The 14,324-nt window shown below is 37.0% G+C and overlaps 1 protein-coding gene across 2 annotated transcripts; it reads right to left on the bottom strand.

The window, feature by feature from the left end:
- Positions 1–2,199: 2,199 nt before the first annotated feature.
- On the bottom strand, positions 2,200–4,613 carry LOC104601805 (ethylene-responsive transcription factor ERF119-like). Of its 2 annotated transcripts, XM_010265290.3 has the most exons (3): positions 4,474–4,613; positions 3,920–4,198; positions 2,200–3,817 (listed from the first exon to the last, which is right to left on the bottom strand). In XM_010265290.3, exon 3 carries the CDS (start codon positions 3,610–3,612, stop codon positions 2,575–2,577), a length of 1,038 nt encoding a protein of 345 aa, XP_010263592.1. In that variant the 5' UTR covers positions 3,613–3,817; positions 3,920–4,198; positions 4,474–4,613; the 3' UTR covers positions 2,200–2,574. The 2 variants fall into 2 exon arrangements, with proteins under 2 accessions (XP_010263592.1, XP_088757448.1); XM_088901322.1 differs by lacking the exon at positions 4,474–4,613 and having other exon boundaries at positions 3,920–4,382.
- Positions 4,614–14,324: the final 9,711 nt, after the last annotated feature.

Genomic DNA, 14,324 nt, shown 5'->3' with positions numbered 1-14,324 from the left:
CGACCGACCATTAAGGCTGCTGGTGACTGGTGAGGTGACTCGTAGTTATCTCACTGTTCCCTCGTTGGAGATGGATATATATTATGTGCCCTTCATTTTAACAGCATCCCAAACGGTGTGGATGTGGTCCATATGATATGACTATAGATGTAAGATGTTTTCCTTCTGCTTTCCAAATTAGGCGTGATAGAGCGATTAATTACCTAATTAATTAAACTAAGCAATAAGGATTAGGGTCACACGTTTGGATTAAAATAATTAACAAACTGGAACGAGGGAAGGGGGGGGGGACCGGGGGAGCTGAGTAAATAGTAAAAGACGGCAAAGCAAAAAGATTCTAAGGATTCTCAGAGCGTGGAAGTTGGCACAGAAACGAAGATACCATGTAGCTACCAACCAGTACAACAAATGTCCCCTTCTCTGTGTTTGATTTTCAAGCTCTCTTTCTCTCTCTCTCTCTCTCTACCCAACGAAAGCACATGCACAGTACTGTTTGTTAAGGAAGTTGCAAGGAAAATTCGAGTGGGTACGTTTTAACAAATGGGACTGACTTGTGTCGTCTGGGGCCACAGGCAGTGGATACTTAGAAGAAGCGATGATGGATCAGATGTACACAGCAAAAGTTATCATCATTAAAAGATTTAATACAAATTTGCTCCACCGTTGAGACTTAGGTAGCTGTCTGTGGTTGATTTTCTGGTCCAACTGATGTCCAATGGAGTCTTAGCGCCCACTTGATTTGATTCCCCGATCATCGACATGTTCACGAGATTCACATTAAAGAGGGCCCCAGAGTCCCTGCCGGAATAGTCCACGACTGCTCGCCGGTAATATTCTTTTACATTTATGAATTTACGACTTTATACTGTTTGGGTGGACAGACGGTGGGCCCCCCTGGTTTCCGGACGTTGGGACTTTTCCTCTACAATTGAATGCTGGGACAGATGCTGGTTGGAAATCAGTCCACTCGCGCCTCCCCCAATCCCCATTTCCCATTATATATACTGATATTACATACACTTTACACTTAACTAGTTGAATGGCACGTGCAACTGCACGTGAAATAGGGGAGGGAGAGAGAGAACAAAAAAAAAAAAAAAAAATTGATGAGGATGATCTTCCTTGTGACGTGAAGTCGTGAACCAATACCATGGAGTAAAGATGGCATGAAAAAATTTTCACCCATTTCACAAGGGACTAGGGAGTCACATGAACAAGTAACATTCCATTATTTAATTAGAAGAGCAGAGCATACTGGCCCAGTGCTCCCTGAACTGAAATACAAGCAAAAGGTGATACAGAAATCAGCTCTAAATATCTTTCTCAGTTCAATGATAACTGGTGGAGCTTTCACCACCACCCAGAAGGCCAGAAATTTATTTGTTAGAGGCCCTGTCAAAGGAAGAATAAGAAAAAGTCACTGATTCAAGGCCATGCGTTGAAAACTTGGAATTGCCTCTTCTCAAAGCAATGACACGCTACAGCCTACAGGTTGAAATGAATCATCAAACCAACTAACAAAAGTATTTCATATTCTAAAGTCTCACAAGAATTCAACTGCTGGCTTAATTAAGGAAGAAAAAAGGGTCTCAATAGAAAACAACAAACTCGACACATGGCAGCTGAGGTGGAAAGGTGTTCAACAAAGAAGCATTCCATGGTCCACAACCACAACCACATTAGACAGATAACCAGCAGCCTAGACATCCAACACCCCCACCCAATCTTATCACTAACATAGGTACATCCATTTGAACGGCTAGGAATAAAGACTAGAATGATCCACCACCCCCACCCCAAGAAGCCAACCCGACCATAAAGCAGTGCCTCATCTGCAAGACTGCTGCAACTGTGTCAAAAGAGCAGAGGAGTTCCCCAAGGCCAGCCAAGCCAGATGACTGTCAATTCTGTACACCCTCAGGCAGCCTCAGACCTCAGTACCTCGCACGACCACCTCTTCTCTCATAATACCCCAAAAAGCTGTTCTCCCTCACACATAACCCAGAGTTGACATAGCTGAATGGCCTTAACTAGAGATTGCCATTGCCAGTAGTCAGTAGCAATCAACTCTACCATCTCCTTCACAGGGATTTAAACACTTCAGAAAAGGAAAAGCCTGTAATAATTCATCAATTTAGCTAATAGATACCATATATTATACCACATTAATACAAGCACAATAGAAATCCACATTAATACTTTACGCATATATACCATATATTATATTAAAATAGAAAATCCAAATACAGAGTTCAATGACGGAAAATCAAAACAGAGGGATGGGATGAGCAAAATTTTCAACGGTTCTCTGACTTCTCTCTATCACTCTGATCGGGGAGAGTTGAAAATCTTGGGACGGCTCTATAAGCACAGAAAAACCCAAGACCTCTCTTCAAACTCTGTGAACCCATCTCTCTATACAAGCAAATAAACAAACTCAGCCACGAAACAATCTCTCACAGAGCTTTTTTCCTTCAAGCTCCCGAGACTTCTTCACATAACCCGGATAAAAAAGAAAAAGAAAAGAAAAACTATAACTGCATTGACAATAGTTCTAACTCCTAGCTACAAAACTTATGGGCAGGCAACACCAAGGGGTTCGTCGATCCAGGCCAGCTCTTCAGTGCTGAGATCGAAGTCAAAGTTGGGAAGTTCACTGGGGTCACGGTCCTCAAATCTACACAGTGGAATGTCACTGAAATCGCAGAAATCTTCGAACGCCTGCCCAAAATCATTGACAAGGAACGAATCAAGTTGGAACCCCAGCTCAAGATCCTCTACCATTGGAGACGTAATTACTGGCAAGGAGTCCTCCAAGAAATCAGAGATGGCTTGTTGGTTTTGCTCTTCAGATTGTCGCTGGTGAGGCTGCTGCAACTCGAGATTCCTTGTGGAATGTTTATCTTCCTTGGTTTGGGTGCCAGGGCCAAAAACATGTGATACTGCAGTTGAAACATCGAGGACCGAAGAAGGGGATGAGTGAGAAAACAGACTCTCTGAATCTTCCGAGACACAAGATTGAGACATGGAACCTGCTGCGGAAGACGAAGATGTGTTGTTGCTAGCCTTCTGTGCATGAGATACACTTTCTAACTGTAGTTTCCTCGAAGCGGCTTCATAGGCCTCAGCAGCCTCTTCAGCAGTACCGTAAGTACCCAACCAGACTCGAACCCCTCGAATAGGGTCTCGAATCTCAGCAGCCCATTTGCCCCATCTCCTCTGCCGAACGCCCCTGTACTTGGAAGAACCGGATCTGGATGTCTTCGATAAAACCCTTCTGCCAGGGTTTTTGCCAGTCTTGTTAAGGGTTTTGCCCCCATTATTACTGTCTTGAGAAGAGCTCTCTGTTTCAGCAAAAGAAGATTGAAATTGAGCCGCTGGAACACGAATCTCCCGAATCAGACGCTTACATCGGACCCTTCCATTCCTCTTCATGCCCGCTTCGTCTTCGCTGGACGAAGAATCGGTCGCATCTGGATCGCAATAGATAACACGGATTTTTCTCATGGTTTTGGTTTCTACGTCCTCTAGTCCACTAATTAGGCAGGGTTTCTTCTTCTGCTTCTTACAGACTTTGTCCTGATTCAAGAGTGGCCTCTGAGGTCCTGGCATTTCTAAAAGAATGCGAAAGAAAACCTTCCGCAAATCCCAACTCCACAAAAAAAGAACAAAAAAATTTTCAGAGAAAAAAACACAATAGAAAGAAATCACTCTCTCAAAACCCCAGTATCAAGTAAGAGCCCCTCTCAAGAACAAAAAGAGATATAAACAACGCTTTATATGAAAACCCACAAAGCATTCTACTCCAGAACCAGTCCTGCAAAACCCCCAAAACCCATTAAAAATCCACGTCATAAAAAACAGAATGAGTAAAGAAAAACAACTGCATATGAACGATTCATCTACGAACATCACGTACCGTTTTAACCTCAAGCACATCGAATCGCTTGGCAGCCCCTTTTTCGACCAGTGAAGGAGGGACCAAAGTCGCATGCAGAGACACTGAGTGAAGAGGAAAGCGCAGAAGCTTGAGAACAAAAGGAACAGAGAAGAAAGCCAGAGCTGCTCAATAGCTCCAATCAACAGATCAAAACCAGCCGACATAAATCCGTCAATCCCACCTCCTTTTTCTCCTCTCTGTTCTTCAGCAAAACCCCCTGCCCCTCCTTGTAACGAGAAAGGGAAACCCGATAACCAACTGAAACATTAAAAGAGCAACAAAAGATCAAGAAAACAGGGAACAGGATGACGAATCTATGGCTGCGATTTATCTCCTCAGAACATGACAAAGATCTTTTTTGGGTTATTTTCGATTTTTTGCAGATACGTGAAATGGACTTGTGAGAACTGAAAGAACAGCCCAAAGAAATAGATGTGCAGGGAGAGAGAGAGAGGCGACACAAATCTCAATAGAAGCACGCAAGAAAATAAGAAATACCGGAAAATAAAAAAATAATCCTTAATAATAAATACCTAGTTTGCTTCTGTCTACTGCAAATCTCTGATTTTTTTTTTCCTTTCTGCTCGGTTGCACTGCTCTTTTCTCCCTCTCTGTTTCTACTCTTCTCTTTGGTTTGGCTCTCTGATGACTTGATGAGTATCCCGACTCCCAAGCGGTCAAATAATAATAGGAAATAAGTAAATGGAAAGCAGATGAGCTGGCAATTGACATGGGCTGACATAAGGAGGAGAAGCATGCACATGCATGATGCATGACTCTCCGTCTTAGCAACCCATACATAATTCACCACCATCATCATCGCATTTGCATGGCATGCATGACATGACATGACATACCATTCGGCGGCAGCTCTTCTGTAGGAAGGAAGGAGTACAGTTTGTTACGGTTTTCTCAAAAGGAAAACGCAGTGGCGCGATCCGCGAACGTGGTGGAAGTTTTCTATCTTTTACACCTCCGAATTTGTCTTTATTAGAACCCCTTGTTTATTACGCTAATGCCACTGAGTTTTGTAAACGGAAACAGTCTTTCCCGATTCCATCTTCGGATTTATGCTTAGAGAGGGTTTCTGGGGGACACATTTTCAATTGCCTCTCGTGGCCCTTGCTTATTTGGGGCTATCTCATTTTTATGGGGAGCACATCCTTTGAAAAGACAAAAGTACCCCGACTTTTCGACTTTTTTCATTAGATTACATTTATACAATCAATCAATGCTTTTTTTTTTTTTTTTCTTTTTGTGTTTGTTAGCCTGACTTTATCAGGTCCATGAATCCAAGGGTTGGAGTTCAGGCAACAGTTTATTCTTCTTCACGGGGAGTAGATATAAATACATTTGAGAAAATAATTTCCCAATAATTCTGAGGTGGAGTGGACTGTAAAAAGGGCTAAAATATAAGTGAAGTCCCTTGTCCCCAATTCTTACTCCTAGCCTCCTAGTATTTGCTTTATTAAGAAAAATACATTCATGGGCCTCCTCTGCTTTGTGGATTGTGCCATCTTGGGCTTTCACCAGATTTTCTTACAGACAATGCTAAGTTGTTCCTAGCGAAGTATAATCAGCTAAACAGCCATAATCGTTTTACTCTGAGTGGGCCCAACATGTTACATGTATCTTTTTAATTGTTTTTGGTGAGCCGGCCCAACATGTATTTATATCACACGCTCACAATGTGCCGTGATTGACGGTATGGGCTTCCTGTGCCATTCGTCTATAGTAATATGATAACATTTGGTCGTAGGATCATCGAAGAGATGCAGCGATTGTGGACCCGTTTTTAGGTCCAACTGTCCAAGTCAAAAAAAAAAAAAAAAAGGAAAAAGAAAAAGAAAAAAAAAGGAAAAAAGGAAAAAAAGAAGAAATAAAGACGAAATATCATCACAATTCACAACCATCCTATGTCAGTGTAAGTCTGAGATTTCTTTTCCTTCCCTTCCTCGTCATTTTGTAATATTTGGGCCAAGCTCCAAGACTGACAGTTAGACTGCAACAAGTAGAAAGATTGCAGGTCAAACCTGAGCTTGAAGTCCGTAGATACCAACCGGCTCAGTTGGTTAGAGACTTGGTATCGAATCCCGTCAGAAGCAGGCTTGAGAGGGTTATTATGGGTTTTGGGCCTTTGGGGATAGCCCGGATTTTATTATTATTTTTTTGAAAAGCAAAAAGAATAACAAAAATTAGGGCTGTTCACGAGTCGGGTTGGGTCGGTTTATAGGGGTTTTCCCAACCGACCCGACCTGGTCGGGTACATGAGGTGGAAACCAAAACCGATCCACTGAAAGGTAAAACTGACCTGGTCGGTTTGAGTCGGTTTGGGTCGGTTTCGGTTTTGCTCCTATACAAAAATGATAGAGAAGCGTAGAACTAGCAAGACACCTAATTCTAATTGTAATTGTAATTGCCTAATGGGTTGCCTATTTGGTGTAAAAGACTAGAGAAATTAGGATAGATACAATTTAGTTAAGTAGGAAATAGAAAATAGGGCTGTTCTAGTTCTAGTAGAAGACTAGCTAAGTAGGAAACTAGGAACTACCGAACTAGAAAACTAATTGATTCGGTTTGGTTCGGGTCGGTTTCGGTTTTCACATAAGAAAACCGAAACCGACCCGATATATTGGTTTATGATTTTGCCCAACCCGAAACCGACCGATGCTGATGAAAACCCGACCGACTCGGGTTTGGTCGGGTTGGGCCTTCTTATGAACAGCCCTAACAAAACTAGATAAAGCTTGCAACTCCTTTCTGAGCTCTAGAAAAAAATGGCTTGTTTGCATTTTATTTTATTTTAGGTTTGTTTTGGGGGGATTTTTGTGAAGAAGAAGAATCAAATATGGAAGTCTACTAATTAATAATTGTGGTGGAGGACGTTTGGCCTAGATAATTCAAGTTTCAAGCCAATTTCTTATAATAACTGTATTTCTTTCTTTTTCAAGTTTCAATTTTTTTCAGTAATTGTAAATTTACAACAAATAATATTTCTAGTTGCACATTGTAGGCTTTTAGATTTTCACATTTTCTCAAAGCTTCCCTTTCTATGAATTTCTTTTTATTTATGATAATTTCAACCATTGGTTTAAAACCAGCAATTGGACCATCAGTTATTGTTGAGTCTCTTATAAATGATGTAGGCAAACATTATTTAAAGAGATCCTCAGGTCCACATCATTTGAGTGGGATAAATTGAAAGAAAATAAATGAGAAAATTTTATAACTAGGGCTGTTCTTGGTTTATTTGAAAAACAGCGAGTAAGTTGAAAACATGCGAGACAAAGTGCTAAAAGCATGGATTTTAAAATCGATTCGGAGATCGAACCAGTCAGGGGTCCATTTATCAGGTTGAATGGTCTGATCATTCGAACTAAACGACCGGCCTATTCTGACAAAAAATTAAAAAAAAATGAAAATCGACCAAAACCATTTGAACAGTTAATCGATTGGGTCAACAATTTGCTGATCAAAATCAACAGTTTTTATGGAAATTCCATTTTTGAGAAAAACCGAAACCGATCACCTGATCAATTCCCAATTTTTTCGATCCAACCATCTGATCCGGTCTAGTTTTGAAAACCATAGATAAAAAAATTATTCAAATTCTCTCAACTTACCTTGTTCACACATGTTTTCTCCATAACCAAGCAAATCATTAATGTTAGATACAAGTACATTTAATACTATGCTTCAGTTCACAACTTTCGCTTTCTCACTTGTTACAAGATCAATCAACATCATTTTGGTCAGTAAAACGCCTTCAAATTTCAAAATCCCCATAAATTAAGCCCCTATAATGATAGGCAAAAATGGAGATGTGCATCCAAGGTCTTGTGTGCTAAATAAATATCACTTTTATGCTAGAATGAAAATTTTACAAAATGATTTCAAGGCCAACAATATTATATATGCAACTGTGCATTAGTTAACAAATAAATATGTCCAAAAAAAAATAAGTGTGACAAAGTTAGAAACGAATTCATTTGAAAGAACCGAAGACATTTAATGATAGAATGAGGTAAAGTGGATTAAGATAGTTTTGTCAAATGCATAAACAACATTCACAACAATTGAAAAAGAATTGATCAAGTGGATGGAGCTAGGGGTGTTCATTTGGTCGGTTCAGTTTGGTTTGATTTGAAAATAGAACATAACCAACATTTCAGTCATGTACATCATTTTCATGAAACGAATTATATTTGAAAATCAAATCGAACCGAACAAAATTCAAATCAGTTCGGTTTGGTTTTGATTCGGTTAATTTGGTTAGTTAAAATATAAACGTATTTATATTTATATTAATAATTATTATTAAAATATATCAACATTTATAATTAAAATACATATTATATATTATATATTATTAATAAAAATAGTAATGCTAATACATATTAACATTAAAATTTATAATTAAAATATAAATATATGTATTTATTTTGCTTAAGTTGATTAATTTGGTTTGGTTTGATTGATTTTTTCTCAAACCAATCCAAAACTGAAAATTGATATTTCTAAAATCATAAAATCAAACCGAATTAAAAATTGAAGTACTCAAACTAAATTGGCTTATATGATTTGGTTCAATTCAATTTTCGATTTAATAACCAAATTTGAATACCCCTAAATAAAACTAGAAGAGCCAAGGATAGACACAAAAAAAAAAAGACATGGGTGGTGTGAATAAGGATTGATTTAAGAGTTCATAATTTAACAATGATTATCACATTTGAAATGGCCAAACAGGATTAACCTAGCTGTTGTGTCCCATATAATTGAATTTGAGAAAAGGCTGTGATGATGGTTATGATGATGATGGTGATGATGATGATAACGGTAGTATTTTCCTTTTTTTTTTTTTAATTACATGTCTGATTTAATCACAGCAAATCGTTAGGCATGATGTATCCACATACCACAAATGGGCTAATTGACATGGAAGAAGCTCTAACTTATGAACTCTATGCAGAACAATTCATGCAGCATGTGTTGTGTGTGTGCTACCCACTAATATCTGGTGACTTCACAAAATCTGAGTTGGAGGTGTGGGTATTTGATGAAAATTCTCTACTTGGCTGATAATTCAAATAATAGAGGAAACGAATGTTGTCAGAATATTAAACTTTAGTCCCGTCCATGTATCTGTTTATGAAACATGCATTAAAAAAAATCTATGTATGCATTAAGTTTCTTTGTCCTTTTCCATAACAATAAATGCACTCAATTACTATTTTTAGAGCTGCAAAATTCAGGATACAAATTCAATCCATTTATAATTGTATGGAATTGAATGTGAATCCACCCCTATCAAATCCAATAATAATTTCATCATTTTTGTTTTTTAAAGATTTTGTTGCGGATAATAAATTAAGTATCATATTCCCCATTTTAAGATGGAAGACAATGGAATCAAAAGTTTTTTAGGCTACGTTTGAAAAAGATGTAAATGGAGTGTAAATCCTGATTCAGGATAAATTTGCACTCTTTTTTTGTTTTTAAGGCAACAGTAAAGTATATTTCATTCAATCAAAAAACTTGTATGAATACATATAATTGGTAACAGGACCAAGCGAGAAAGCTCAAAGACAAATTCTTAGAAAAAACAAAATATACAAAATTAGTGGATAAAAGAGAAGAAAGGAACTTATGCAAATGACACATGGTGAGTTAAGAATCACCAACAGAAGAAACAACAATCTAGTGCAACTCCATCCACCAAATAAGAGAGAAAAAAGGCAGGAGCGACACTCAAAGAAAAGGGCGAAGTGTCAGGGATACCACGACCTGAGAAAGCCGCAAAAAACAGCAAAACCCAAATAACTGCATTCGTTATGGAACCTGTTGGTGAACTGGAACTGCCACCAAAATAGCCACCAAGAATCTGCAACTGCAACTGCCACCAAGAAACTACAACTACCACCAAAAACTGCAACCGTGGAGAAATTACCCCTTGTACCAATATAACAATGGATTTGGGATTCGAGAAACAGGCATGGATGGCAATCAAAGCAGCGATCGTGGCCACCACCCAACAAGAAAAGACTGAAGAGTTCACCCCCTGAACCAAGTTACCTGCACAACAGAAGCAAAGAAAAGAGCAAAAAGAACAAGGTAACGAAGTAAATTTGCACTCTACTTCACTTTTGCCTGTGTTTGACAACATTACATTTATGCATGACAAATGACAGGCCAATACATATTTACATTGATAATAAGATGTAAAAGTACATCAATAAAGAAGAAGTAAATTTGCATTCAAGTGGGGTTTAGATGAAAAAAAAACTATATGCTTAATTGGAATTCATGTTTGTATCCATTACAGCTAAAAGTCTGTTTGGTAAGAAGATAAATTAGTTAGTGCAAAACTAACCAAATTTTACAATTTAGGCTCAATTTGGAAAGAGTATAAATGCAACTATATACAGCATAAATACATACAAAATAATACAAGATATAAAATTTTGCACTCTACATATATGCATTTGTACTCCTTCCAAACTCAGCCTTATATGAACCATTTTACGCTCTACATATTTACATTCACACTTATTTGCATTGTTTCCAAACACAATCTTAGAGATTAAACAAGCAGAATAAGAAAGGAATAGAGGGAGTCACGAGAGAACAAATGCTGGCCTCTTATTAGCGCTACAGCATATATAGAGCAGATCTTGACTCTCTTAAGTCTTAACTACATAATTTAAAGTAGCCTGCTGGTAAAGTCTCTATCTGATTGTAGCAGGGACCTGGGTTGACTCCTGGGCACGGGGAGTAAGGGATTGGGGAGGACTACCCTTGTTGTATATAATACATCAAAAATTATATATAAATCATCAAAGTACCTATGGCTCAGCTTGAAAAGAGTATATATATAAAATTCAAACGGAACCTATAGCTCATTTTTTAATGGTCCACACTCCATTCTGCGGACTACTCCACTTGCAGTAGCAAAAGAAAATAACGGTTTAGAGGAGAACTTTATAAGGACAAAATGGTATGTACATTTGACATTTTAAATATAATATAAAATATGCATAATTTATATAAAAGTTTATATATGGTATGTTAATAATAAAAGTATATCAAAAACTTTGGTTGAGCACAAAGTTTAAACAAAACTATTTTTTTTCTTTTATGATGTTTCACAGATAGGCATGTCAGGAATCAGGATGAGCATTAACATTTGAGACAATTAAAATACCCATAATCTCAATACCTAGGCATGTGATAATGATATAATACACGAGACAATTTCATATCTATTGATACTTTCAACCTTGAATAAGCATAAGGCTGTACTAAAGATAAATACGCGTTTACTATTTATTAAATTTTTTGAATAACAAGAGGAACAAATCATGCATTTTCAAACATATGTGGAATATGTGAAAAATATGAGTATATATGCATAAAGGGTATTTTAATTCAGATTAAAATTTGAAGAATTATATTATTGTCTCAAGCAACGTTCAAAGTATCGATACACGGGTGTATTGGTACTAAAAACTAATTGCTTAATGTTTTTTTTAAGTATTATTTTAAAATTTGACTTTTGGAAATATTTTTTAATTGAAATAAATGGAATCCCAAAACATTTATAAATAAGTATATTGATACTAAAAGATACAATACGATATGCCCGATATAGAGCATATTATATCGATACTTTGAACCTTAATCCCAAGTTTAAATTACTTTTTTTTTTTCTTTTCTGAAAGCCCGTAAACAAATCCATTAATCAAGAAGTCTCAGTGGAATCAGACTTAAAACTAAGCCGAAAGGGTATTTTAATTTTTTTCCTTGAAAAAAAGGAGGATATTACTATTTACTAGTAGAGAAATGCTGGGAAACCAGCTGGTGCAACTCTTGGTTTTCTTCGCCTTATAGATAAGGTGGGATCCATGAAAAAGACATGTTCAATCTCTTTTTTTTTAATTGGGATTTGGTGGCCCCGTTATGTGTCGCTATTACTATTTTTTTTTAAAAACATAAGATGTTATTATTTAAGAAAAAATGATGGTCAAAAAATTTCAATAAAAAAGTTGCTTTCTTTTATAAAAAATATATCTTCATGGTCTGTTAATATCATTGGCCATTCCATCTAAACTCTCTCCGCCCCCACATGCAAAATGCTATTTATTCTTGTCAAAATGTGTTACATTAATGGTTTTTTCAATTCAAAGGATTGAATCCACTGTGGATTGGGGTATTTATCTAAATCTAATCCCATACATATTTGAATTTGATTCATTTATTTATCTATTCATTCAGATATTTGATTTGATTAAAAATATTAATGAATCTTTATAGAATTAACATAAACCTATAATATTTTGCATACCCACCTATAATTGGATCAGATCAGATCAAGAAATCTGAATTCAGCTCGAGTGATAAAAAGATCATATTTTCAAACTCGATTTGATCCGATTATGACTAAATGTACACCCGAATCCAACTCACAATTTGAATTGGAATGTGGGGTGTGGGGGCTTGGCTTGGCAGGTTGCTGGGGAACTGAATCTGCTCCTCACATATGGCGTCTCAAACCATTTTACAGATATATTCCTCCATATATTGAAAACATTTTGTATACTTATGTGTTATTATTTAGGGGTGAACATTATTCGGTTAAAACCGAAATATCAAATCAAAAATTTTGGTTTCGATTTTTTTAGTTCATTTTTTCAGTCTTTAGATAATTCGGTTTGGTTAGTTCGATTTTAGGAATTTTAGTTTTTAGAATTAAAAATTCGATTAATTGAAAAAAGCAAAAAAGTTAAAAAACCAAAAGTAATTATATAATATGTAATATATAATATATAATATACAATATATAACATATAATACATAATATATTTTATATTTATATATTAATATATTATATATAATGTATTATAATGAAATTTAATTTCATATTATATAGTATAGATTATAATATATAATATTTTATATATATTAATTAAATTCGGTTTTTAACCGAAATAACTAAAAACTGAACCAAAAATTTCGGTTTTAGTTTTTTTGTAATTTGGTTTTGGTTCGATTTTTATATTTTTATTTTGATTTTTAAAATTTCGATTTATTTGAATCGATTTTTAACGGTTTATCACCCCAAGAAGATATTTTTAATACACATTGAAATGTGGACGATGAGAAGTGACTATAAGGATGTAGCGAAGCCTGCTGCGTGAGGAGCAGATTCCAATTCGGTTGCTAGACGAGGAAGAATAGGATTGGAAAAGGTTATTAGATAGGTTAGGAACAAGGAATATCCGTGCAGCCAATGTATCTGGCAAAATATCATAACCGTTTTTTTTCTTTATTTAGATAGATTCTTCCCAAAGCTTTCACAACACTCAGAATTACGTGGCACCAGGTTGTAGTTCCACGTGCTACCTCGATTGGCCTCCGCACTTTCACGCAATGCTTCATACGCGTGTCACACGCTTCGAGTATATTTTTTTTCCAAATTCGGGATTATCACGTTACTCCCTTTTACACTTGTTGTGCGCAGAGCAATCTCCGTAATCTGGACGGCTATTATTCCTCCACGTCACGTGTCATTATAGAAGTTCGTTCCCTATCTCGACGAATCCTCATTCTGGTAGGCATAGCCAGCGCCACGTTAGAGTAGGGAAAAAAATCAACATAAGCAGAAATAGACAAAGAAAGGAAAAAGTGGAGATATTTGTCCAAGTCATGTGGTGTATTATATTATTATTTGATGATGATGATGGTGATAATGGAGCATATACTATGTCATGCATCATCATAACATAACGTACTATTCTACATGCATGTCTCGGGTTGGGATTTGGTAAGATAGTGGATTACGCAACTGCAGATGAGTGGACCGAACTCCGAAGGATGGGTTCTTTTTCCCGCCAAAAAGAGGGAAAGCCAACGTGGAGCCCACCCCATTCTTCCCGCCAAAAGAATTATATTCTCGGTCGACGGTTCACAGGTTTTCGACACGTGTATTTTCTAGTACAGATGTCATTCGAAAGCTCAAGGAATGATGACGTGGGGCCGGGCTATAGGTGGCCGACCTGTTGCTCTGCTGAAGTTGTCAGCTCTTAGTCTTGGGTGGGGGGGGGTAACTTCGCTTTCACACGCCTTACGATGATGACCTGCTTAGTTAGGGAGAATGCTCTCTAGCCGTTGGATTGGTAGGAATTCAAGCGGAGTGTACAATCTGAGTCCCGAGAATCAAGCCCGTGTCTCCATGAATTGTCTCTTTTTCAGCCGTCAGACAAATGAGGTATATGGCGTAAACATCAATACAAATCTGGTACATGCATTATTCAGATGGATTCCAATCTGACGCTAAGGATTATACAGAAGAAGACCATACACACTGGGAGGGACCGTAGGAAAT

Source organism: Nelumbo nucifera, chromosome 3 (genome assembly GCF_055504915.1).
Source record: "Nelumbo nucifera cultivar China Antique chromosome 3, China Antique-T2T, whole genome shotgun sequence".
Classification (NCBI taxonomy): domain Eukaryota; kingdom Viridiplantae; phylum Streptophyta; class Magnoliopsida; order Proteales; family Nelumbonaceae; genus Nelumbo; species Nelumbo nucifera.
Note: the sequence above shows the minus strand (reverse complement) of the source record. Positions and strands in the feature narration are given on the sequence as shown.

Excerpts from the sequence above, each read along its gene's own strand:
- LOC104601805 (XM_010265290.3), bottom strand. The coding sequence starts at position 3,612 with ATGCCAGGACCTCAGAGGCCACTCTTGAATCAGGACAAAGTCTGTAAG.